The 26,055-nt window shown below is 43.9% G+C and overlaps 1 protein-coding gene across 2 annotated transcripts in view; it reads right to left on the reverse strand.

Moving 5' to 3' along the window:
• The window catches only part of Prom1 (prominin 1), a 97,621-nt gene extending 75,786 nt beyond the window's left edge, over window positions 1-21,835 (reverse strand). For both annotated transcript variants that reach the window (XM_055623931.1, XM_055623930.1), the window contains exons 1-2: window positions 21,776-21,835; window positions 17,721-18,063 (exon numbers count right to left, since the gene is read on the reverse strand). In XM_055623931.1, the coding sequence (XP_055479906.1) occupies window positions 17,721-17,925 (205 nt within the window). In that variant the 5' untranslated portion in view covers window positions 17,926-18,063; window positions 21,776-21,835. The remainder of the gene's footprint in view (window positions 1-17,720; window positions 18,064-21,775) is intronic.
• Between the last annotated feature and the right edge of the window lie 4,220 nt (window positions 21,836-26,055).

The following is a 26,055-nucleotide window of genomic DNA, read 5'->3' on the forward strand; positions in this document are numbered from 1 at the left end:
GTGTGTGTGTGTGTGTGTGTGTGTGTGTGTGTGTGTGTGTGTGTGTGTGTCAGTTTTCCTGTGATTCCAGCCTGGTTCCCTGAGAACAAGACTGGTGGAGGGGGGAGTCACATGAAGATGCAAAAGAGGAGGAGGAGGAATGCAAGTGGGTTCCTGGAGAGCTGGCTTCAAAGGTTTGAGGTACTCTTTTTTCTCCTAATTACATCCAGCAGCTGACTGCTCCCAGAACAAATTCCAACTCTGCCACCTGGACACACTTTACCTGCCTACCCCAGCTCTGCAAGAAAATACCCACCAACCAAGGGGAATACATTTGTACAGAAGGCTGGGCTCGTGCAGAGGCCCCAGTGTCAGGAAGGATCTTGTACAGTTTCTGGAAATTAAAAGGCCAGAGTAACTGCAGTCCAGCAAGCTGAGCCAGGATGGCTGGAGCCAGCCTCAGATGTGAGCAGAGGCCAGCAAATGTTTACCAAGCATCCAGTAATATGTTTTCTGAGCTCTCAATAAACTCTAGCTCTCAATAAATACCATTCATTCCAGGCTCTGGGGATACGGTACTATAAAGTAAAATGAACAAAGTCAGTAGAACCCTCCCAGCAAGATGCTTAGATTCTAAGACATAAAATGGACAAATACTCTAAAAGGCGTTGTCATTCCCCCCGCCCGAGGAATATGCTTTAAGACCCCCAGTGGATGCCTAAAACTGTATATAGTACCAAACCCTAGATATAATACTGTTTTGTCTTTGTTTTCACTACATACAATCTAATTATAAATTAGGCACAGCAAGAGATGAACTGTAACTGATAATACAATTAGAACTATTATACTTTACTGCAACAAAATCACCAGCATCCCTAGTCTTGTGTTTCAGAGCCATTATTTAGGAAAACAAGGGTTACTTGACATAAGCATTGTCCAACACCATACCAATAAATATCAGAGATGGCCAACAGGCCGGTAGCTTTTACAGCACAGATACTCTGGATAAAGGGATGGGTCATGTCTTGGGCAGGATGAAAGGCACAAGATTTTATCGTACTGCTCTGAACAACACACAATCTGAAAGTTTGTGACTTGTTTATATATGAAATTTTCAATTAAAATTTTAGAACATGGGTCACTGAAACCAAAGAAAATAAAACTCCAGATAAGGGAGTAAGTACTATTGTACTATTAGGGTGCATGAAATGAAGAAAAAAATAAAGGAAGGAGAGTGGGATGATGGTCTGAAGAGATGAAATCTGAACAAAGATTGGAGGGAAATGAGAAGTAAACCATCCAATAGAGTGGTAAAAGGGAAATACAGAAACACGTGAGGCAGGGGACGGCTCAGCCAGTCTCAGGAACAGTGGGGAGGCCAGATGGTATATAACCATCGTAGTTTCTGCTACACCTGTTGAAGGCCCACCTGGGCCATGATCTAGGCAAGTGACAGCCTCAGCTGGAGGAAGATCGTTCTGCCAGAGGGAAGGGGGCTGATGGGACATATTTCCGTGTGAGTGAATGAGCCTGCAGCAAAACTGGGCCACCCTGTAGCTGTATTATGAACTTGGGAAGCGGTCATTTCCCAAGTCAGGGGAACTTGATTTGGCTTGAGTGTCAGGAGCACACACTCGTTTCTGCTCAGCTTTATTTCCACGCAGAAGTTGTGTTTGGGGTGGCAGTTAAAAAGAAAAAAATAAAAAAGCAAAACAGTGTCAGTAAGCCTCAACATCACCCTCAACATGTCTCACTCAATTACCCTCCAGACACTAATGTCCAAATCTCATTAGGCTGAGAGCTTCTGGGTCAGCCAGTTCCTAAGAGGATATTAAAACACACACAACCTCCTCTTCCCCCATCATCAAGACCGTACAAAGGGAGCCCTTGGCTCAATCAATATACCTGTCACATTTAAGCAGTAGCAACATCACCTTGAGAGACTGTAAGGCCATGAACCAGGAACTTACAAATTCCTGCTACAGAAAGATCAAATATGAATAGACCATCACCTCATATTTGGGATCCCAGAGTCAACTGGGAAAGAAAGAAAGGGCAAAAGAGTCAGGTTAGGCACCTAAGCAAACCTGGGAGTCCCATGCAGGCAGACACTTCCTGCCCCTGGAACACCCATCCACGAAATCGGCTGGAAAAGAAATATGTGAAAAAGCTACCACAGAAAAGTCTGGGGCTAAAGGGGACACTGCTCTCTAGTTTCCCAGAACCAGACACCTGGAACTAGTCGAGGTAACTGGTTAAGAAAAACTAAAGATTGGAAAGAAGCCACTTCTGTTTGCTTGATTTGTTTTCTTGTGCAGCACACACTGTCTCAAGGATATCCTAAGAAGACAAGTTTCACATAGAGTTTCAGAGCGCAGCAGGGAGAGGCAAAGCATAGAGAGTCATTTGAGTTCACACATAGCTCATGGCTGACAACAAATCCTGTGTATACCTCAGGACATGTGGTTGAAGACATCAACATTTTAAAATGAATAGACTATACATAATTTATCAAAACTTCTCAATAGAGTAAAAGTTACTCAAATGTCACTGGTCATAACTGGGCAAAAGGGATGAACAAAACTGAAATAATGAAACTACTAGAAAAAATAAGAATACCACACCACATTTCAATATCTACAAGATAAAGTCCAAATGGTCTTGGAGCAGGGGGGAGGGGGGAGATCAAATTAACTGTACTTATTTAGAAATAAGAATTAAATTGAAATAGATACAAATCAATGTTTTAAAAAGAAACTAAACTTCTAAAATTAGAAGTATTAGGAAAAACTGGACTCAACCGAGCTAGTTAAGGTTGCATAGGATTGGAATTAGAAAACAGAGGCAGGAGGATCAAAAGTTCAAGACCAGCCTGAGATATGTAGTTGTGATTTGGATGAGAATGGTCCCCAAAGACTCATATGTTCGAATACTTGGACCCAGTGGCTGAAACTGTTTGGGAAGGATTAGGAGGACTTGTTGGAGGAGGTGTGTCACTGGTGTGGGCTTTTGCATTTCAAAAGATTTGTGCCATCCCCAGTGTGCCTTCTTTGACTCCTGCTTTGATCAAGATGTGGGCTCTCCGTTTACTCCTCTTACTCCTCTTCAGTTCATTCTGGGGTGCTCTGCCCTCTCTCCCCTGAGCCTGTCCACAAAAAATCCCTTCTATAGAAATTTTAAAAAGATAATAAAAAAAGATGTGGACTTTCATCTCTTCCTGCTGCCATGTGTTTGCTTCACCATCATGGACTCTCAAACCCGCTAGAACTATAAGCCTGATTACTCACTTTCTTTTATAAATTGCCTTGATCGTGGTGTTTTATTACAGCAGTAGAAACATAACTAAGACAGGAGAAAATTTAAGACCAGCCTGGGCCACAAAGGGAGACACTGTCTTAAAATATTAAAAAAAAAAAAAGACTGAATAAAAGGTGATGAATTTCCATTTAAAAGCTATCTCTGTGAGATCTGATAGACTAAGATCAGAAGGAAGGAGAGGGGGACCTCCCCTATCAGTGGACTTGGGGAAGGGCACAGGTGAAGAAGGGAGAGAAAAGGTAGGATTGAGAGGGGAGGAGGGAAGGGTTTATGAGGGGATACAAAGTGAATAAAGTGTAATTAATAAAGTTAAAACAAAAAGCTATGTCTATCACCGGGGTTATCAGAGTCAAGGCCCTGGCAGCCCCAACAAGCTCAGCTTGGTCACTCATCAGTACTCCAACTAAACAGACAAGTAATGGGAAGAGGACAGAGAAAAGAGATTATTCAGTGTGACCACATTAGAAAGGAAAGGGAACAAAGAGTTCCAGTGACCCGACCCCCCCCCACCAAAGTACAGCTTTGGGTCCTGACGTGAGATTTGGTTTTAAACAGAAAGCAGGACATATGCATAATGAATCCGTCCTGATCAACGTGAGGTTCTGCCGGACATTGACAGAACCTCGGTCTGCTCCAGTGTCTACTGCAAGGCACCTGACAAGTTTTCAGCATGTGTGCATCTTTTCCTAGGAGACTGATTCCTCCTCTGAAGACACGGGGCTTCAGCCTTCTCTTTCTCCCAGCTTGAGACTCCTAGGGGAAATTCCAGTTTCTTTAGCTCCATTGTTTCTATGGTTTAATGGCCAAAGACAATGGCACAAGTTTGTCTAGGATCTTCACTCATGCCAGGATGGTTACACCCCAGGAGCTAGCAAAGGCCAGCTATAAAAGCCAGCTGTTTCTGTTTAGCAGCAAAGACACAGCAACCTAGATACAGCATTTTTTCCTGTGTGTCAGATTGTCTCTGAAAAGACTGACACCATGTGCTGGGGAAATGGCCCAGCACAAGGATGAAAACTTGACTGTAGGTTCCCCATCACCAGCCAGGCACTGCATTCATCTTTGACTCCAGCACCAAAGGCAGAAATAGGTACTCCTGAGGGCTCACTGGCCAGGCTGTCCAGCCTAATACCTAGCTCTAGGTTCAGAGAAAGTCTCTGTTTCAGAAAATAAGGTGAAGATAGATAAAGGAAGGCCCATGATATGGGTCTCTGGCCTCCACACATATATTCACAGAATATGAGCACCCACATACACACAAGCATATGAGCACATGCACACACACACACACACACACACACACACACACACACAAACCTTCCCTGCCACCAGCCTGCTCTGTACCAGCCTGCTCTGGTATGACCTCATCTTAACCATGAATTACATCCTCAATGACTCTCATTTGTAAATGAGGTTATCTTCTAAGGTACTTGGGGTTAGGACTTCCATATATGAATTGTGGTCAAGTGTGTAATTCAGCCTGACACAGAATTTGATGACAAGTTATTTTCTGCCCTTTTTATATATAAGTACAGTTGTTAATGTGTTACGACTGAGTATCACATGAAGTGAAAAAACATGAATGTAAAGACATTGAGTGCTTAAGAACTAAGTCAAAGAGACGGGAGTGTGGCTCAGTGGGATGACACTGTCCTAACATGCGTAAGTCAAGTCCTAGGTTCAATTGCTCACACACACACACACACACACACACACACACACACACACACACACATACATTTAACACAGGCCAGTAATTTGGATGTCTGAGGAAAAAATAAACTACAAATCTGGAACTCTAAACTGAAGTGCCTTCACTTTTGTTATACTTCAAAGAAATCAAAACAAAGAAACCTAAAATTATAAAGGATGCACTGCGAGCCTGATTTATATCAGAAACACTAATTTTGGAACTTCAATTAAACTCATAATAAAAGCAAAATTTAAGTCTTGGCCCATGCATCAAAAGACTGTAAATTGTTTTACATTCCTTGATTAAAAGGAGCTTTTTCTTTTATTTTTAACTTAGGAAACACTATAATAAGAACAAGCATGGAAAGATGCTGCTGATGTGTAAAAATTTAAAGTCACAAATTTTCCAGAGTATCACCTTGTTTCTCAAAAAATGATGCATGTTAAAGAATGAGTTAAATTAATAAGATCAGGATCACCATAGTAGGAGCATCTAAAAAAAAGACACATTTTCTGATTTTTTTGTTTGAATCTATGTAAAGATCTATAAATTGTTTTGCCTCAGATTTGAACCTTGATCTGACCTTTCTTTGTCAATACAGTCAAGGCGCCTTATCCATGGATTCTGCATTACTGCCTTTAACCAGCTGTGCATTAAATGATAAAATAGTTAGAATTCATTTCAAAATAGAAGAAGGGGCACAGGTTAGGGAAAAGGGCAATCCAAGGAGAGTGTTGTTGGAAAGGGATGTGTCTCCTTATATTCTGCCCTTGCTCTTATATACATTTCAAATGTTCCCTAGTAATTTTTTCATGTGTATCGAGGCAACTGTGTTAGTGTATGTGTTCGTGAAAATGCACATGTGTGATGTAGAGGCCAGAGAATGATGTCTGGCATCTTTTCTGGATTGCTTTGTCTTTCTTTTTCTTTTTCTTTTTCTTTTTCGAGAAAAGGTCTTTCTCTGAACCTGAAGCTCACTGATTTGGCAGATGAGGTTAAGAAAGTTGCCAATTTCTCCCACATCCCCAGTGCTCAGGTTACAAAAATATGCTTTGCCTTTCGTCTGAGTTCTGAGGATCTGAACGTAAGTCCTCGTGGTGCTTACATGGCAGGCATGTCACCAAATGAGCCGTCCTCTGAGCCCGTAGTAACTTTTTAAAAAAAGATTCAGTATATTCTCTTGAGAAAACAGAGACGTGTGTGAAGTCAGTGAAAGACATACAGAAAAAAAAATGTTCATAACAGTGCAGTGAAGAAACCCTCAAATACCAAATCAGTTGGGTGGATTAACAAATTTTGACATGCACACATAGTAGAATAATATATAATATATGATGAGAGAATATTTACAGCTGTACATAACAATATCCTCATGAATAACATTCAGGGAGAGAAGTCAGGACCAAGAGCATACACTTGGGGTGACTCTACCGGGATTAACACCTATTCCTTGCCACTACAACGTGGCAGGGCCGCTAGTTATTCTTGGCAGACAGTGACCAAGAAGCAAGTCTTAGGTGCGGACTTGGGGGTGACAGGTCTTCTCCTTGCTGTGGATGTGTGACATTTGTGACAGGCCAACTGGATAGAGTACCCATGTTGCTCTGTGCGCACATTTTTGCTTTCACTTTTTTATTTTTACTGTTTTAGAACTGTTTAAGTAAAAGGTTACTGTGATTAAGAGTGGCATAAAGGGCCTGAGAACCCATGTTTCCACTAACCTCCCAGATGACACCGAAGCTGGACTAACAGGGAGCTGGCCCTACTCCAGACACACAAGGAATCTTCAGGAGACTGAATGGAACTGCGCACATCTCTGTGGCCTACGGCAGGGAGCTATCTATGGTCAGGGGTGTAGGCTTTCTTCATGACCCCTCACTCCCTGCTGTCTGTGGAACCTTACATGGGCACTCCGGAGCATGTCTGACATCTATCTGCCTACACACCCTGCCCCTGCCAACCCTGCTTTCCTGCTCCTTTTCTGAGTCTGTGTCTCAGTTTGCATCATTCAGCCTCTCTCTGCTTCTGGGACTCAACCGGACACTCACAACTCAGTTCAAACACTAATCCCTTTGTGGAGCCTCCTCTCATTTCTCTGCCACTATCAATCGGAACAGCCATGAGCACACCATTCATGAACATGGCCCAGCCTGCCCGTGTCAGAGCTGACGGAGGTCGGATGGGTTGGCAATCAGCTTGTGAGCCTTTTGGAAAGCAAGTAACTCAACCAGTGCTCTCAGCCAGACACCGCCAGGCTCACACCAGGAAGAAAGGCTTTGCAGACCTGGAATTTGAGTGCTTGGAATCAGACAAACCAGGTTACAATCTGGTTCACTTTCTAAGAATAGAACTTGAGGCTTAGCATCTCTGAGCTGCACAGGGTTATTCAGAGAACCAAGGAGGAAGGCAAACGGTGTAGTGAATGGGAAATCTTAAAGTGACATATCCAAGTCCCAACCCTAGAACCTGCAAATGTCATTGGTGGAGAGTCTTTACAAACATATCTGTGAGTTATGGATCCATAGATGAGTGCATCTTGGGATGGTGCGGCCTTAAAGAGAGGACAGTGACAGGCCAAGGGACACTTAGCACCATTAAACTGGGGAAAGCGAAGAGCATTCCCACCTAGGGCCTTAAGAGGGAGCGAAGCTGTGCTTTATGCCTTGATTTTAGACGGTTGGCTTCCAGCGGTGGTAGGATATTCTATAAGTGCCCCAGACTGTGACCATCTGTTGCCACCACCCTGCAAAGTCAATATGCAAAAGGGTCACATAACTGCTCCTCCTGTCTCTGTGATCCTCCAAGCTTGTGATTAATCAATACAGATTATGAACATTCTTATGTTATTTGACAAGCAAGTAAATAGCAGTGAGTGTTACTATCAAATGTTATTCTAAGTGCTTTATAAATATTTACTTAATACTTAAGTACTGTGGACCCCCAAGGTAGATCCTGTGATCAACTGTCATCTTCCATAGGAACAGAGAACCTAAGTAGCTTGGTCACCATCACAGAGCTAGTAAAGCTAGGAGGCTGGTCCAGGGCTCAGGCTCTTGAGCATCACTCAGAGCACGGTGATTTTCTAAATCTAGACCTGGCCACACAGTGGGGCTCTGATCTCTTGCTGGGCAGCTCTGACCTGTCACTGCCCTCTGCAGTCCGTACTTTTCTCCAGGGGCTCAGGGCTGCTTCCCTGCCAGGATGGCTTCATCCTGCAGCTGTTCAGGTGCCTCCCATGTTTATGCTCACACTAATCTCCTTCCTACAGGGGGGCCCAGAGGAAACTGCTGAGGCATTCCAGTGCAGGCAGGGCCCCACAGAGCAGGAAGCCCTGCTTCTAGAGGCTTTTGAAGAACTTTTCCTGCTGCTTGTTACTAGCTATAGAACGACAGGATCACATTTCAACCAGAGAGGCTTTGTGCACAAGGAAACAAGCAATACGTGGCAGGATGCGTGTGCACACAAGAGACACACCACACGCACATACACACAAACAAATGCAAAAAAGGACTCTTAGTGCCGTCCATCTTTGGGCCGTTGGCACAAGGGACATTGCAACACTGTCTCAGGCTCTTTTGACTCTCACTTTCCTTGTGAGCCTCAAAGCTGAGCCAGCTGCTTGGCTAGCTGTAGGCCCTGGGTAATCCATTTTGTGCTCTGTCCTCAGCTTCAGCTTCTATAGAATGAAACACTAGGAGGACCTCGTTCAGACTGGCCAACTTGTCTAACCTTGTAAGATTGCTGGAAAGAAAGGAGAGGAGGAGGTACAGGGTGCCTGACAAGGAGGAAGGAACAAGACACATCAGGTTTTGTTTTGCCTTGGTGACCTTATTTTTGGCAAAGTCCAGTGCCAACCTGAGTCACATGATCTGTAGAGGACAATGACTACTTTGTGTGAATCAGCTGAAGACATACAGGTTTTGTTATCTAGTGGTACCTAGATGTTAGTACAGGCACACCTGTTGGGCTGTCCACCTTTCCTGTCAGCAACTTTCCTGGAACCACCTCTCTGCTTCTGCAGTTGTGGAGACAGCAAAGGCTCACAGCAGCCAGGACCACTCAGCAGCCCCCTAGCCATGATTCTCGAGAGGGCCTGACATTGATTGGATTTAGAATTAGGGGGTGGAAGAAAAAGAGCTGCCAGCGCTCTTTCCAAGAAGCTAATCTGTAATCTGTAACACCTGCAAATAAATTCTATACAATGAAGACCATGGGAGTTGAGAGCAGGGTTTGGGGGTGGAGAGCAGCAGCCTTGGAGCAGGCAGGAGATGCTAAGGTCTCCAGTTCTGGTGGGAGGAAGAGAGAGTCTCGACAGTAAGTCCATCTCAATCCCACTTCAAACAATGGCACAACTTTCCATCCTGATGTCCAACTTTCTTGATCACCTCAGCCAGCACGTTTATTTAACCACAAGACAGAAGTGTCTGCACATGCCAAGATCCTGAGGAGATCCCAAACCCTATAGGAACCCAGCCTCACTCACCCTCATGCCCCAATTCTACCTCCTAGCCAACGCCATGCCCACATACACCAGATCCCAGGGGCAAATCAGATTAGTCTCTGGAAATACTTTTCGAAATAGGTCAACCATTCTAAAATCTAATTTAAGAACATGCTAAAGCAGGGTGAACAATTATTTTAGAATATTTCATAAAACTAAAAGCAGACATGTCCTTTTTTGTTGTTGTTGTTTTTCTGACTTCCTCAGAATGGCTCTGGATCTTTCTTACCTTAGAACAAATTCATTGTTGCCACATAAAATTGGAAGAGGCTCTATTTAACACCAACAGGACAGTCTGCAATGTCCACTTTTCATATGCAAAGGCTGTCATCTTTCATATTGACTCATAGATTTTCTAAATTCTTTCATTTTTAAAATTCTAGCTGTTGTTCTTTTCTTTTTTCTTTCTTTCTTTTTTTTTGGTTGTTGTTGTTTTGGTTGTGATACATAACCCATGGTTATTTTAAGAGCACCACATTAAAATAAAAGGAAAAACAAATTACCCACAAGAAACCAAGGATTACTGGAGAAATAACTAGTCCCACAAACAAAGGGCTCTCAGTATGCCTCTTTCTTTCAAGTTGAATATGTGTTATGACTCAGTTTCCCAACCTGTAACGAGACATATGATAATTGACACTCCACCTATGGCCATCACCTGCCTCCAAAAATTATGAAGGATTTCAGTGAGTTAACAGGTAGCAGTAACAGGCAGCAAAACAAGCCTCATGGACTGATTACTGGGGACAGCATTGAAGACCAAAGAAGCAGAGGAAACCCAAGCACCTGCTAGATGCTGGCATCCTTGCTAGGAGGGAAGACCATTCAGCATGGCAGTAAGCCCTGGATCCTGGTGCCCACTCTGCTACTAGGAGGCCTGCCAACCATACCCAGCCTGGGCACCCTAGGAAGTCACAGAACTGCTTCTAACAGGGCAATTCTGTATAGAATGTTCCCAAGGAGGGAGTAGCAGCAAGGGTATTTCAGTGATGCCCAGAGAGTCATCCTGTTCCCATGTCCTCTGCCTACATCAACTTAAACATCACGTTTGGCGAATGTCTTCCTCTCAGATAATAAAGTTAATAGCAACGACACTCACTGATTCTTCCCAGTGCCAACCAGGAATGGTTTTAAACATACACTTTACACATAACATCTCATGTAAACCTCACAAATAAGAGCTATAAAGTAGGTTCTGATTACAGTCAGATTCCATCTACAAGAAACAAGGATCTGAAAGTTAACAACTTGGCCTTGATCATCTCTGCAGGACCTTATAAAAGCTAACATATAAACACAGTCCTTTGGACACAAAATTGTATGCATCTCCCCCATCCCTTGCTTTCCACTACATTGTATGCTCACAGCTATTCTTCTAGAGGAACATCCACCTCCATGTGATCTACCCACCCAGCAGTGAACAGACTTTAGCCCCTGGCTCACAACACCCAACCGGGGCACCAGAGAAAGCCCCCATGGTGAGATTTGTGCCTGGTTAAGAAAAAAAAAAGTAAGAGAGGGACATCAGTAGGTGTCTGATTGTATCTCTGAGCATGCACTACGGAAAGGACATGGAAGCACCCAACAAAAAACAGCTACTTTCAACCCAGGCTATAGGGCCTATCTGAGGCCCAATCTGATTTCATCTTGATTTCAATCTTCCCAGCCTTCAGCACAGTGATTCTTGAGGTAAGACACAGCTCTCTTCTCAGTGAGCCTCAGGCTACATGCAGTCTCATATTCTCAGTGACTCCAAGCCAGAAAGATGTTCTTGAACCACCTCAGGTTCAAGGACACATTGTACCATGGCTCAGTTACCCATATTCTTGATCTATTCATATCTATTCTCTTTTGTCCAAGAAGTAAAACTCTGTCTCAAGTCTCAGCTGAACAAGGACATTCCACCTCAGCCCTCTTCAGGATGCAACACAGGCTTCTGTCATAAATGTCAAATGAAAAACCCAGTAAACTCTTTTGGTTGGCTATAAGATACATGGCAAGCAGAGAGAGCCCAGGCTCAAATGTCATTCCTTCCTCTACCATTCCTCAGTCTGCACTAAACTCCTCATTTAAAGATCCTCTACTTTCAGCAGAAGAACAGATTCTGGATCATGCCATCTGTCTTGGTTAGGGTTTCTATTGCTGCAATAAAACACCATGATGAAAGCAAATTGTGGAGGAAAGGGTTTATTTGGCTTATACTTCCACAGCATAGTCCCTCACTGAGGGAAGTCAGGGAAGGAATTCAGACAGGGCGAGAACTTGGAGGCAGGAGCTGATGCAGAAACCATGGATGGGTGCTTGCTCTTCATGGTCTGCTCAGCCTGCTTTCTAATAGAGTCCAGGACCAACAGCCTTTGATGACATCACTCACAATGGGCTTAGTCCTACCCAATCAATCACTATTTTTTTTAAATGCCTTATACCCAGATCTTACAGAGGCTGCAGTTTTCTCAGTTCCCTCCTTTTCTAGCTATTTCAAGTTGATACTAAAACTAGTCAGCACACCATCTCTCAACATATTATACTTGTCTCAAATTTTTCTGTTTGGACTAATATTCTAAAGCTATCTCCCCATGATTTGGTGACTATGAAATCTATGGATCCCAGATGAAAGACATGGCTGTTTCATTCATGTCTTAGGTGATATAAAAGCACTTAGGGACACTTAAAGACGATTATGAAATCCAGTAATTGGATGGAACAATATAAAGACACTAGGATGGTGGCTGGGCAGTGGTTGTGCACGCCTTTAATCCCAGCACTCAGGAGGCAGAGGCAGGAGGATCTCTGCGAAATCGAGGACAGTCATGGCTACACATAGAGAAACCGTTTCTTGAAAAAAGTAAGAAAAGAAAGAAAGAAAGAAAGAAAGAAAGAAAGAAAGAAAGAAAGAAAGAAAGAAAGAAGGAAGGAAGGAAGGAAGGAAGGAAGGAAGGAAGGAAGGAAGGAAGGAAGGAAGGAAGGAAGAAAGAAAGAAAAAGAAATGATGACAGAAGAAAATAGAAACCCTAAGGTGTCAACTTTCAAATTCAACATTATGTTCTGAAGACACTCTAATGATTTTCTCCCTCAAAGAAAAAAACTATTTTGCTTTTGTCTGCTGCTGCAAGTCAGGAGCATGTCTCACTTCACTGCGATGAGCCCAAGCTACAAGGTAGGCCGACACCCTCAGAAGGTTCAGGCTTATACTCTCCAGATGGCTCTTCTCTAAGTTCACAATGTTAGTGATGGAGTTCAAACCTTCCAAATACATATTCAGCTAGCCTGGTTACTGAAACGAAGGCTTTGAATATGCATTGCTTTACAAACTGCAAAGAACCTTCCTATGAAATCCGGAGGTTTAACATAGAACAATGAATGGAAAGAGATAATAGAACTATGTAATTGTAGGCTATGCTTTAAACTGAAACACAGGTAGTTTCAACTCTTCTGGATTCACTGTAAATTCATACAGAACAACTAATTCAAAATAACTGAATTCTAAGTTTTGTGCACACATTTTTTTGTACCTACATTTTTTAAGATAAATTATTATTACCATTTATTCAGTGTGTATCCCAGCTGTGGCCCCCTCCCTTCTCTCCTCCCAACCCCACCCTCCTAACCCTTATGCCCCTCCCCTAGCCCACTAATAGAGGAGGGTTCTCCTCCCCTTCTATTTGACTCTAGCCTATCAGGTCTCATCAGGATTGGTTGTATTGTCTTCCGAGAGCCTGCCATTGAGTACATGTCAGAGAAAGTCCCTGCTCCTCTTACTAGGGACCATATTTGGAGACTGAGTCTATGGGCTACATCTGAGCCAGGGGTTTTAGGTCTTCTCCATGCATGGTCTTTGGTTGGGGTATCATTCTCTTCAGAGACCCCAAGGCTCGGTTTTTATGGCTCTGTTGGTCTCCTTGTGGAGCTCCTGTTCCCTCCAGGTCTTTCTATCTCCCCCTTCTTTCCTAAGATTCCCTGCACTCCGCCCAAAGTGTGGCTATAACTCTCAACATCTGCGTCAGTACCTCTATTGGTAGAGTCTTGCAGCGGCCCTCTGTTGTAGGCTCATATCCTGTTCCCTGTCTTCTCCTCCTTCCAATGTCTATTGCTTTTGTCCTTCTGAATGAGAACTGAGCATCCCTAGGGTCTTCCTTGTTGTTTAGCTTCTTTCTGAGTATAGATTTTAGTATGTTTATCTCACATTATATGGATAATATCTACTTATGAGTTAATATATACCATGTGTGTCTTTCTGCTTCTGGGATGCCTCACGCAAGATGATCTTTTCTAGTTCCCACCATTTGCCTGCAAATTTCATGATTTCCTTGTTTTTAATAGCTGAGTAGTATTCCATTGTGTAAATGTACCACAATTTCTGTATCCATTCCTCCATTGAGGGATATCTATGTTGTTTCCAGATTCTGGCTATTACAAATACAGCTGCTACAAACATGGTTGAGCAAATGTCCTTGTTGTATACTTGAGCATCTTTTGGGTATATGCCTAGGAGTGGTATAGCTGGTTCTTGAGGTAGCACTATTTTCAATTTTCTGAGAATGTGCCATTTTGATTTCCAAAGTGGTTGTACAAATTTGCATGCCCACCAGCAATGGAGGAGGGTTCCCCTTTCTCCACATCCTCTCCAGCATGTATTGTCATTTGAGTTTTTGATCTTAGCCATTATGATGGGTGTAAGGTGAAATCTCAGGGTTGTTTTTATCTGTATCTCCCTGATGACTAAGGATGCTGAACATTTAAGTGCTTTTCTGCCATTCAATATTCCTCTATTGAGAATTCGCTGTTTAGCTCTGTACCCCATTTTTAAATTGGGTTACTCTGTTTGTTGGTGTTTAACTTCTTTAAGTTCTTTATATATTCTAGATATTAGCCCTCTGTCAGATATTGGATTGGTGAAGATTCTTTCCCAGCCTGTAGGCTGTCATTTTGTTCTGACAACAGTGTCCTTTGCTTTACAGAAACTTTTCGGTTTCATGAGGTCCCATTTACTGATTGTTGATTTTAGAGCCTTTACTATTGGTGTTCTGTTCAGGAAGTTTTCTCCTGTGCCAATGAGTTCAAGGCTCTTCCCCACTTTTTCTTCTAACAGGTTTAGTTTGCCTGGTTTTATGATGAGGTCTTTCATCCACTTGGACTTTAGTTTTGTGCAGGGTGATATGTATGGATCTATTTGCATTTTTCTACATGTAGACATCCAGTTAGAGCAGCACCATTTGTTGAAGATGCTATCTTTTTTCCATTGTATTGTTTTGGCTTCTTTGTCAAAAATCAAGAATCCTTAGGTGTTTGGGTTTAATTCTTGGTCTTCTATTAAATTCTGTTGATGCACTATTCTGTTTCTATGCCAGTACCATGCAGTTTTTATTACTGTTGCTCTATAGTACAGCTTGAGATCAGGGCTGGAGATACCCCAGAAGATACCCCAGACATACCACAATTGTACAGGATTGTTTTAGCAATTCTGTTTTTCTTTTTTTTTTCATATGAAATGGAGAATTGTTCTTTCAAGTTCTGTGAAGAATTGTGTTGGTATTTTGATGGGAATCGCATTGAATCTGTAGATTGCTTTTGGCAGGATGGCCATTTTCACAATGTTAATCCTACCGATCCATGAGCATGGGAGATCTTTCCATCTTCTGATATCTTCTTCAATTTCTTTTTTCAGAGACTTAAAGTTTTTTTTTTTTTTTCAAACAGGTCTTTCACTTGTTTGGTTAGAGTCCCACCAACATACTTTATGTCATTAGTGACTACTGTAAAGGGTGTCGTTTCCCTAATTTCCTTCTCAGCCCTTTTGTCTTTCATATACAGGGGGGCTACTGATTTTTTTTTTTTAGTTAATTTTGTATCCAGCCACTTTACTGAGGTGTTTACCAAATGAAGGAGTTCTCTGGTAGAATTTTTAGGGTCACTCATGTATACTATCATATCATCTGCAAATAATGATAACTTTGACTTCTTCCTTCCCGATTTGTATCCCCTTGATCTCCCTTAGTTGTCTTATTGCTCTAGATAGGACTTCAAGAAATACGTTGAAGAGGTATGGAGAGAGTGGGTAGCCTTGCCTTGTCCCTGATTTCAGTGGGATTGATTTAAGTTTCTCTCTGTTTAGTTTGATGTTGGCTAGGCTTACTGTATTTATTGCCTTTACTGTGCTTAGGTATGTACATACGTTTTTTTTTTTTAAAGGTAATTAGAGGATGAGGAGATAACAGCTCAGTTGGAAAGTATCTGCCACATGAGCATAAGGACCTGAAACTGGATTGCCAGCACCCACATCCAAGATAGGAGTGGTAGAATTCATGTATATTACTGGTGGAAAGCAATAAAAGAAGATGGCCAACATCAGCCTGTAGCTTCCATACATACATACACCTTCACCCATATACAAATATGCATACACATACACTAGAGAAACGCACAAAAAATTTTAAATGGCTAGGAACGATAATAATTACCTGTTTTTACAGTAACATTCATAGTACGTCTATAAAAAAAAACAGCTATTCGAAACAGATAATATGGAACCAACACTAGCAAGGAACCCCTCATTTCATTGTTTGGATTTCCACACTTGTTGTTTTAAGCAGTGTCAGAAACAGTGTTAGTTTAAGATCATCTTCAGTGACACTAAAGACCCAGACTGACATTTCTTAGAATTGAAATTTGAATAGGAACCTGACAAGAGTCCTTCAGACTGTTTCAAGCTAATTTAACACAATTAAAATGTCAATAAACATGCATTTTACTAAAACTATAAACGTCCCTGTTCTCATTTCATTTTTGCTTCTGTGATAACATATCCTGACAAAAAGCAGCACAGGGTGGGAAGGGTTTATTTGGCTTGAAACTCCAGGTGATAGCCCAGCATTTGAGGGAAGTCAAGGCAGGATCCCAAGCACCCAGTCACATGACATCCACAGTCAAGAGCAGAGGAAATTAATGCACCCGTGCTGCCTGCTTGCTTGCCGGTTCTGTTTCCTTGGCTTAGACTAGACTACAAAGAAGGACATCTCTTCATATTCAGGGTGTGTTTTCTAGCCCTCCTGAACTAAGGCAGTCAAGACAATTTCCCTACACACACAAGCCCATGCCCACAGGCCAAGCTGATCAAGGCAATTCCTCATTCTTGGTTGTGGCAAGCTGGTATTTTAAACTTAACTAGTCAGGGCTGGAGAGATGGCTCAGTGGTCAAGAGCTGCTCTTCCAGAGAACCCAGGTTCAGTTAACAGCATCCACATGGTGACTCACAGCTATCTGTAACTCCAGTTCCAGAGAGTATGGCACCCTTACACAGACATATGCACAGGCAAAACACCAATGCACATAAAATGAAAATAAATTAAGAAAAAAATTTAGCCAACATAGCCCCATGATGTAAACTCTCTGTGTCTCTCTCTCTCCCTTGATCTGTCTCTTCTCTCTCTCTCTCTTTCAAACACATACACACATTAACCGAGGCCATCTAAGCTCTCCTTATTTCATTATCTTCTACGTTCATCTTTCAGACTGCCACAAATTTCATAACATCTCTGTAGTTTAAAGACAAGCTTAAGAGAGGTGTAAATTAAGCTCATCAAAAATACAGGCTGTGCTTCAGAATCTTCACATGTACTGTTGTCCTCCTCACAGGACTGCATCTGTGATCACACATACCAGGGGCCTTCCAGGTTAAAGAATTACAAGAAGGTCAAGGAAAACCTCAGTACTGTGTACAGACAACAATAGTTCTGACCATGATGTACCAGAAGCTGACCCTTTGTCCCTCATACTAAATTTAGTACTCAAACAGTTGTTCATAGCAGCAGGTCTGGTCCTAAGGAGTGCCAAAATTGCTTTTGGTGGTGGGTAGAAAAGAGTTAAATTCTAAAGTAGCACAACCCACAGCTCCTACATAAATATCAACCCCTCATTCCAAGACAAAGCACTTACATTTTTACCCTAATTTTCACTATTGTTGTATATGTGCTTTGGAACAATGCTTGGCTGTAGGCAAAACAAAGGAAGGTAAAGTGGAAAAGCAATCCAAGCAGAAAGTTTTAATTTTGTTTCTCACCCAGCTCAACCAGATAAACATGTTTCTAAATTCTTTGTAAATATTTCTGCTCTTGTATAGTCAATGCTTTTGAACCTCGTACTGTACATGGCTGAATGTCTTCTCTATGGATGGTGTTGTTATTCAGAAACCAAAAGAGACAAATCAATCCTGCTGTGGTCACCACTCACCTATGGGGAAGTCATGCGGCTGGACCACATCGAGGAAGCTGTGCACCATTTGGTAGAGAGGGCCAATAGTCCAGGCATTGAAGGTGTCTTGGGTCTCATATTCTGGGGTAGGCAATTCATAAATCAAAGCAGCAGGAGTGTCTGTGGACACAGGCTGATATCCACACAGAGCCAGTAGCAGCAGGATGATGAATACAAGAGCCATAGTCAGCCTGATCCCCCAAGCTCATATGAGGTAGTTTCTGGAAGCTCAGGGGCAGTAGGCCTTTCCTGGAGCAGCGGGATCTTCTGCCTCCTGGCTGGTAACAAGGGGAGCAGAAGCAGGTCATTCAAAGTACCATCCCTGGGAGGGCAAGAAAGAGCATCGGTTACTCAGAGAAGCCCTTACCTGCCCCAGCAGCCCACCCCAGAGGAAGTGGTATGGCTTAGAGTTAAACACTTAGGCCTAATTGGGGGGAGTGTAAACCAAACGCACAGCCTGCTCCAGAGCTGCAGGTAGGGACCAGCAGAGAACTCCTTCCAGGAAGATGGGATCATTTAGAACACAGCCCTTTCCACGGTCAAGAAACACCAGGCAGGGCTCAAGAAACTGTTCGAGGAAAAAGACATTCATTGGGCACTTGCTGTATTCCCAATACCATCCTACATGCTTTGAAGGTATAATATATGCCGAAGAAATTTTAGCAACCTATACTAGTTACCAGGCAGTCACCAGTTACCAGGCCAGATTCCAAGTCAGTATTTTCCTTCAGAATCTAAGCTCTAACCAGGACAGCAGAGCTCTGATGCTCCAGGCTCATCCTCTCAAGTTTCTGCTAGGGCCACAGAGGCCCCCAGCCATGGACCAGCGAGATTAACTTTTCTAAGGTTTTGCTGCCCTTTTGCTCTGAAGGTACAGCTTCCTTGCATTCTTGTTAACAGATCACATGCCAGGTATCTATCACAGCTAACCCAAGCCCTTAAAACAGTCTTTAGGGGCTGGAGAGATGGCGTTAAGATCACCTGTTGCTAAGATCACCAGGAGTTAAGATCACCTGTTGATTTGTTGATCTTGCAGATGAGCTGGGTTCAGTTCCCAGCACCCACATGGTAGCTCACAATCACTCCAAACTCCAGTTCCAGGTAAGCCAGGGCAGTGCCTTCAGCCTCCATGGGAACCAGACACAAACATGGTGTATATACTCAGATACAGAGAAAACATCCATACAAATAAAATAAATTACTATTTTTTTAATTAAAAAACAAATGGGTGTTGACTTAAAATACCGATGGCCAAACCTAACTGCTGGAACAGGGTTTACTAAACTACACTTTAATTTCTTTTTTTTTTTTTTTTTAAATTGTAGGGTAGGATGATGTAAGTTAGAGGACAATTTTCAGGAATTTCTGGGGTTGGTTCTCTCCTCCTACTGGGGGTTCTGGGATTGAACTCATAGTTTTCACAGGGTATTCCCCCCCCCCCTCACTGAGCCATCTTGACAGCCTTAATTTGTATTTTAACCAGCATCCCTGAAGGGAGCAAAAGGCTGAAATAAACACTATATTCTTAGAACACCTTTCTGCCCCATTCCTGCCACTTTCCAAGGACAATGCAGGCTCTGGACACAGCTTCAGGACCAAGGTCTTTCTGTCTTCTGGGGTGTTGCCTTGGGGGTGAGGGAGTATTTGACTTCAGGGCCCACCTTTATGAGTCCTGTGGGAAGCAGCCCTACCTCTCATTATGAGGCCAGCTGGGGTGCCCAAATAGGCCCTGGGGGTGAGCCAGTCTAGGCTGATCAGATCCCTTCTCTTGGGCCTGAGCCTGGAACATATAGTAAAGATGAGGGGCTTCTCATTCGTTCTAGAAATGAAGGTGGCAATACAGTAGCCATATCTAAGATCTGCCATGCCCACCACACTTACATGTCAGTCAGGGGGCCTGTCACCTGTTCTGTGTTGCTAAGACTGGCTGTCCAACCCTCCTGCCACTTTCTCCAAATCACTGTCCCCCAAGAACATCTGTTTGTTACACTCGTGCTGGGTTGGTTTGTTTCCAGGTTCTTAAAAAACAGGAAGTGGTTCTTGACAACTGACAAAATCAATTTCCTCAAATTGTAAACGAAACCAACCATACTTAGAGTGTTATTATTTTCTGAGATTTATTTTATGTGATGAGTATTTTGCCTTCATGCGTATTTATGTGCATCCCACGCGTATCTCCATGGAGTCCCTGAAGCTGGAGTTACAGACACTTGTGAGCTGTCATGTGGATGCTGGGAGTTGAGCCTGAGTCCTCTAGGGGAGCAGCTAGTGCTCCCAACCGCTGAGCCATTTCTCCAGCTCATAGTGTTATTATTTTCAACTCATCCTTTGATCTGTTTGTTTACTTCAATGAACTAGAACAGAGAGAAACAGTTCAACATAAAAATCATAAGGAAGTCCATAAAAATTTATGGAACACTTAAAAGAAGGTAAGAAAAAGAAAAGAAAGAAAAACAACAACTAAAGGGCCCTGCTGAATATCAAAAATCCCAAGTTTTCAAACAGGGCCGGGTCTCTGGTTACACTTACTAATTGATCCTGTGACGTTGACAGCTGCATACTTTCTCCTTTGCGGAGTGAGCTTTGGAACGGGATTGGTGAGTTAACATGCTAACAAGTAACGAATTTGGCACAATACGCGCTGTCCATAAAGTTCTAACGCCCCAGGCTAATCACTGTGAACCACCTAGGCTCAAGCAGACAGATCCCAGTTTTGTGGTGATTCAGAGGTAAATTCACAAATGAATGAGAAAAATAATCATCCAAGATGAACCGTATGAATTTGCCAATATTCAACTGGTCAATCAAAAAAAAAAAAGTTTTTATATGGTTCAATGCAACTCATTGTTCAAGTTGTTTGGGTCTCCAGTGAGTTGGGGTGGAGGGGCCTGCAAGGACCTCAGTCTCTCGCTCACTTAACAAAAAGCCAGCAACCATTCTTCGCCCGGGCATGAGAAAAGTCCACAATAGAATAAGAGAGCAACAGAGCAGGCTCCTAGAGCAAGCACCGGCACCTTCCCTCCCCTGCTTTTCCCTCCAAGCTGCCACCACACCGAGTGCTCTCCCGCCCTCGTTTTCTCCTTCTCGGGGGCCTCTCCCGGGCTGCGGGAACACAAAAGAACCCGCTCCCGGGCGGCGCGCGAATCTGGAAGCCTCCAGGAATCCACCGCAGCCTGGGGGAGGGGGTCAGCCCTGAGACCCGCCGTCGCGAGCGCCAGCGCGGCACTGCCCACCCCGAGCCCCCGGTGGGGCAGGGGTACGGGGACTGGAACGGAGCTCCTCACAGTCCCTCTCCGACCCGCTCTCGGAAACTCAGCCCGAGCCCCGAGCCTCCCAGCGGCGGGGAAGCTATGGTCTGTCCACACTCCTCTTTGTTGTCCCCGGCCCCCGCGTTCTGTCAAAGTATACCCCGAGCGTCCCTGGTCTCCATCTCCAGGAAAGTCTCGGCGCTGGGCGACCGGACCTCCCGCCCCGGTGCGTGCGCTCGGCAACCGCCGCGGGGAGGCGGTTTGCTCTAGCACCCGCGTCGCCCTTCCTCTCGGGCCGGTAGCACCGTGCGTGGCACAGAGGTGCAAGACGGTGGCTGGGAGTCCCGCGTCCCCAGTGCCTGTCCCGGGGCTCTCCTTACCGCAGAAGAGTTCTCGGGACCGGGACCGAACCTCTTTTCCACCGTCCTGCCCGAAAGCGAGCCGGTGGCCTGAGAGTCCCGCCGCCTTCAGCTCTGGTCGCCAGCGACCACTACCCCTCCGCAGGATGGAAAGAGCAGCAGAGCCGAGCTACGCGGCGCGGAGCGGGACGCCACGGCGAGAAAAAGTTTGCACGCTCCGCACCGTCCTCTCAGACCCCGGGATCGCCCAGTGGCCGGGACCCAGACCACCGTGCAGCCCCTCCAGCCCCGGAAGACAACCCAGGTTCCCGCCACCTGCTGTCGAGGCAGGGGGAGGCGCCGGTCGACCTCCTCCACCCCCCATCCCTGCCCTAGGTGTTCTGGGAGAGGGTGCGCTCAGCGCCACGCCGGGTCCGGAGCTACTCACCGATCCCTTCCAGCTCCTGCCCGGGTCTAGGAGCTCTCTAACTCCTAGCCTCCAGCCTGGACTCCCTCCGCCTGGTTCATGAATTATTTAGAGTCCGGCCCGGGGTATCAGAGGGGTGGTTGGGTGAGAGCCCGCCCTGCTGCCCGCCTCGGGTTGGCTATGGGTACAAGGGGCAGGACTACGGGACCCCAGGACCCTATGAACCTGTACGAACTCCAGGGTCCCCAGGCAGAGATCTGGGGATGCGACTGAGGATACACATTGACCCCTTCAGGAACATACTTACCGGAGGCCCAGCTTGAGGCCAGGTGCCGGGGTCTCCACAGGGCTCAGTAATTTAAAGAGCACTAAGCCTGGGGCTCTGAGCGCACTGATTGGACCTTCAGAGAGGCTCAGCCACAACGCCCTGAGGACATCCACCGGGCATTGTTTTTATTTCCCCGCTGAAATCCCAGCTCAGTCGCACAACATCCTTCTCTATCACCTAATCCTAAATCTCTCCTTAGAAGGCAGATAGCTCCTAAAATCTCTCGCTTCCACATTCTTCCTGGCCCTTTAGACACGGTTAATGGTGCCCTGTGCGTTTTATTAAAAACAGAACTAAAGAAAAAACAAATTATGGGACTGGGGTGTATCTCTATGCTATCAGGGATGGACGCTACAGAGACTAACATTCCTGAACAGGACTACACAGAGAAACTATTTCTGAAATAGACAAAAACAAACAAAAATAACTACATTGCTGGAGCTCCGTCACAGCTGAATTCATAGCTTGAAAGCAGCTTCACTGAAGACTGGAGCAACTGTGCCATGCTGCCCTGGGGGGGGGGGGGGGGCTTGTGAGTCTTACAACTTTCTGAGCTTTACTGAGCCTCCTGTTTCTTGGTTTTTCTGAATCTTACCAACCTCCCTCCTCCCTTCAGGAAGGGCTGGTTCAAGTCAAAGGAAATGGCTACACAACCATCTGCCTTCCCCATTTTACATGCTCAACATGAACAAACGAATAAGCACTGAACACAACAGTAAGACGTATCCCGGACAGTCTTAAGCAGAAAAGACAGCTCAGCAATTACAACTACCTACTGTTCTTGCAGAGAACACAAATTTAAGTCCCAGCACCATGTGGGTGACGGCCTGTAACACCAGCTCTAGGTCTCCTGTAACGCCGTCTTCTGGTCTTCTCTGGCAACTGCACTCAGGTGCACATACACATTGATACACATAATTTAAAGTAAAGTTTAAAAATGTTGCAAGAGTCATAAGGCTTTAGAAATGATGCATTGGGATATGATAGCTCAGTAGAAGAGCATGTGCTTAGCGTGTCCGAGGCTCAAGTTCTAGTACCACACAGAGAAGGAGGAGGCATGCAGACATGGTGGTATTATGCCGATAATTCCAGCATTGGGAATTCAAGGATAGCATGGGCTACAAAAGCAAGAAAGTATTCTTTAGCTATTGCCAGAATACATAAAAATCAATATTCAATATTGATTTCAAAATTCAAAATTCTTTGAAGAGACTATTTAGGTATTTTTCTTGCAATCACTAAAACTTAAGCAAAACATGTTTACGAATAATCATTCTAGTTCACCTGACAATTTCAACCATGAATGAGGGTGTTCTGAAAGGAACAACATCACTTTTCACATTCCCTGTGCAGTGCTGTTCTAGGGGTCTTTGAAGACAGCTGGTAGTCTCCATGGTGAGGCTGAGCAAAGAGCCCAGTGGAAGCTGTAGTAACTCAGCCTAGAGTCCTTTGCTGTCTGTACCCTGGAGCTTGCTTTCTTCACTTATGTGGGATTTAAGAGGGACACCGCTTCTGAAGCACCTGGATCAACTATTTTAAGCCTGCCCTGGGGATAAAGGACTATCTGGTCATCTAGCTGTGGAAGCAGTCATGAGACAGGCTCATAGAAGGCATGTTCCTCAGACGGAACGAAGCTGGAGGGTATAGGGAGTAACAGAGTGGAGCTGCTAAGGACATTTGTGATTGATTGCAGCAAAACAAATATTTTTAATGATTAAAATAATGATGTTTTGTGTGACTCAAAAACATGGCAGCATATCTTTAGATTAAAAAAAAAACTTTGCATCTCAAAACTGCTCTTCAGATTAAAATTTTGTAATGTGGAGCCAGGGAGAGAGGAAGAAGGAAGTGAGAAGAGAGGAAAAAAGACAAAGAGAAAGAGGGAAAGCGGGGCAGTGAATAGCTCCAAGCAAGCCAACATTTTCCTGTAAATATTTTACTGCATGATTTCCTGTTCCTCTTGCTTTTCTATGCCTTACCTCTAGGCAGGGCTGCCAAAAATAACATTACTGGTTTAATAACCAAAAGGCAATAAAACATTCCTCTTGTACTTCAGGTATGATCTGTGTCTGATCCACCAGGCCACAGCCTAACTCAAGGGCAGAGGTAGAAAGCCTTCACATAGTGAAAAAAAAAAAAAAAAAAAAAAAAAAACAGATGGAAGAGCCAGACAGAGCAAGGGAAAGACAGCAGAGTTCCAACTTAAAGCTGAGGAGAAGCTGGAAAACTCAGCCAGTGGTTTAATGGGAATGGGTGTGGGGTACTGTTGTGTTTTGTGCTTGGGAGTCTACCTTCCAGTCAGTAACTGCTTCAAATAAATTCCTGGTCTTTAGAGACAGTTCTCATCTCAAATGAGAGTACCATGCACAAAAAAGGGGGAGGGGGACATGTGCCTTTAAAAACCTATGAAGACAATTAGAGCCAGAGTGGGAGGCCATTCCACCACCATACTTGACTTTGCAAGGAAGAAAAGGCTTGAACTAACTGAGAAGTGGCTACAGAAGGTAGGCCTAAGTCCATCACTGTTAATTCAAAAGCTGTCAATTGTCACAATCTACACAATCTACACAAGGTTCAGCCAGGAACTCAACAACCTAAAGCAAAAGGCCCACCTGTGCTGAGCAATGTGTTTCCCCTTCTTTTAAAGACTTCCAAATTTGCACTCCTCATCATCTGTTGAAAGTTGACAAGCTTTTCGTCTATTAAAAAATATTCACTTCAGATTCCCAATTGCCCATATAAATGTCATTCTTCAAATCACTCTTTGAACTAGTCCAGTTACTGCCTCTCGGTGGCTGCCTCACCAATCCATGAGCTAAGCAAATGCTTTCCACCTCACTTACTGTGTATCTGCACAGGAGTCATGTTTTTTAATTCCTTGAAAGTTAGAATTTAGAAGCCCCATTAGGCTTATTTTCTCTGGGGATGTAAATAGCAAAGTTTTAAATACTATGCAACTGATTTTTAAAAATTAAAGCTAGATTGTGCTCAGAAAAATTGAACCCAGTGGTTACTGTTATACAAATCTTAAAAAAAAAACAAGGAGCTTGGATTATAGCAGCTGTCTCTTAGCTGGGGCAGCATTGCTGAATACACCTACCAGAGGTGCAAGCCATGCTTCCTTTTGAATCCCATTCAAGGCAAACTTTCACTCAACCTTACAAGAAGCTGCCGAAGACAAAGGGAGATAACAGAAGAGCTGGGTTCCAATGAACTCCCTTTGACAAATGAGAACACAGAATAATTTCTTGTTTTTAATTAACAAGTATGAAGGATGTTTTCAACTTTCTTTGCTTTGTTTGCATAGCTGCTGATTAAATACAAGAGCTCATCATGTTAAGCCAGACCCCCAGCACAAACATGAGGTGTGTGTTGGTTAGGCTTTTGTCAACTTGACACAAGCTAGAGCCATCTAAGTATGAGAAGATGCACCCATCAGATTGGCCTGAGGCAAGCCTGTCATGCATTTTCCTTGACTGATGACTGATGTGAAAGGGCCTAGCCCACTGTGAGTGGAGTCATCCATAGGCAGGTAGTCCTGAGGTATATAAGAAAGCAAACTGAACAAATAAGGGTGAACAAGCCAATAAGCAGATTCCTCCATAGTTTCTGCTTCAATCCCTGCCTCCAGATGCCTGCCTTGAATCATTGCCCTGATGACACTCTGTGATGAACTCTTACCTGGAAGTGTAAGATGAAATAAACCTTTTTTTTCCCCAAGCTGCTCTTGGTCGTGGTGTTCATCACAGCAACAGAAAGCAAACTAAGTTCTTAAAGCAAACTGGTTCTTAAAGACCAGTATCCATTCTCAGCATTTGAATAAACTGGTCTTAACCATGAAGACCAGAGAGCATCAAAACCAGAGGGAGATATTTGTCGACGTCATGTTTAGAAATGGTTATAATGGCTAGATGGCCTAACACTTTTCAAGGACAGGAATGAAACAGAACAATTTCTAGAACTGTTTACATTA

The sequence above is a fragment of the Psammomys obesus genome, unplaced genomic scaffold (assembly GCF_907164565.1).
Source record: "Psammomys obesus unplaced genomic scaffold, mPsaObe1.curated_primary_1811, whole genome shotgun sequence".
Lineage (NCBI taxonomy): Eukaryota > Metazoa > Chordata > Mammalia > Rodentia > Muridae > Psammomys > Psammomys obesus.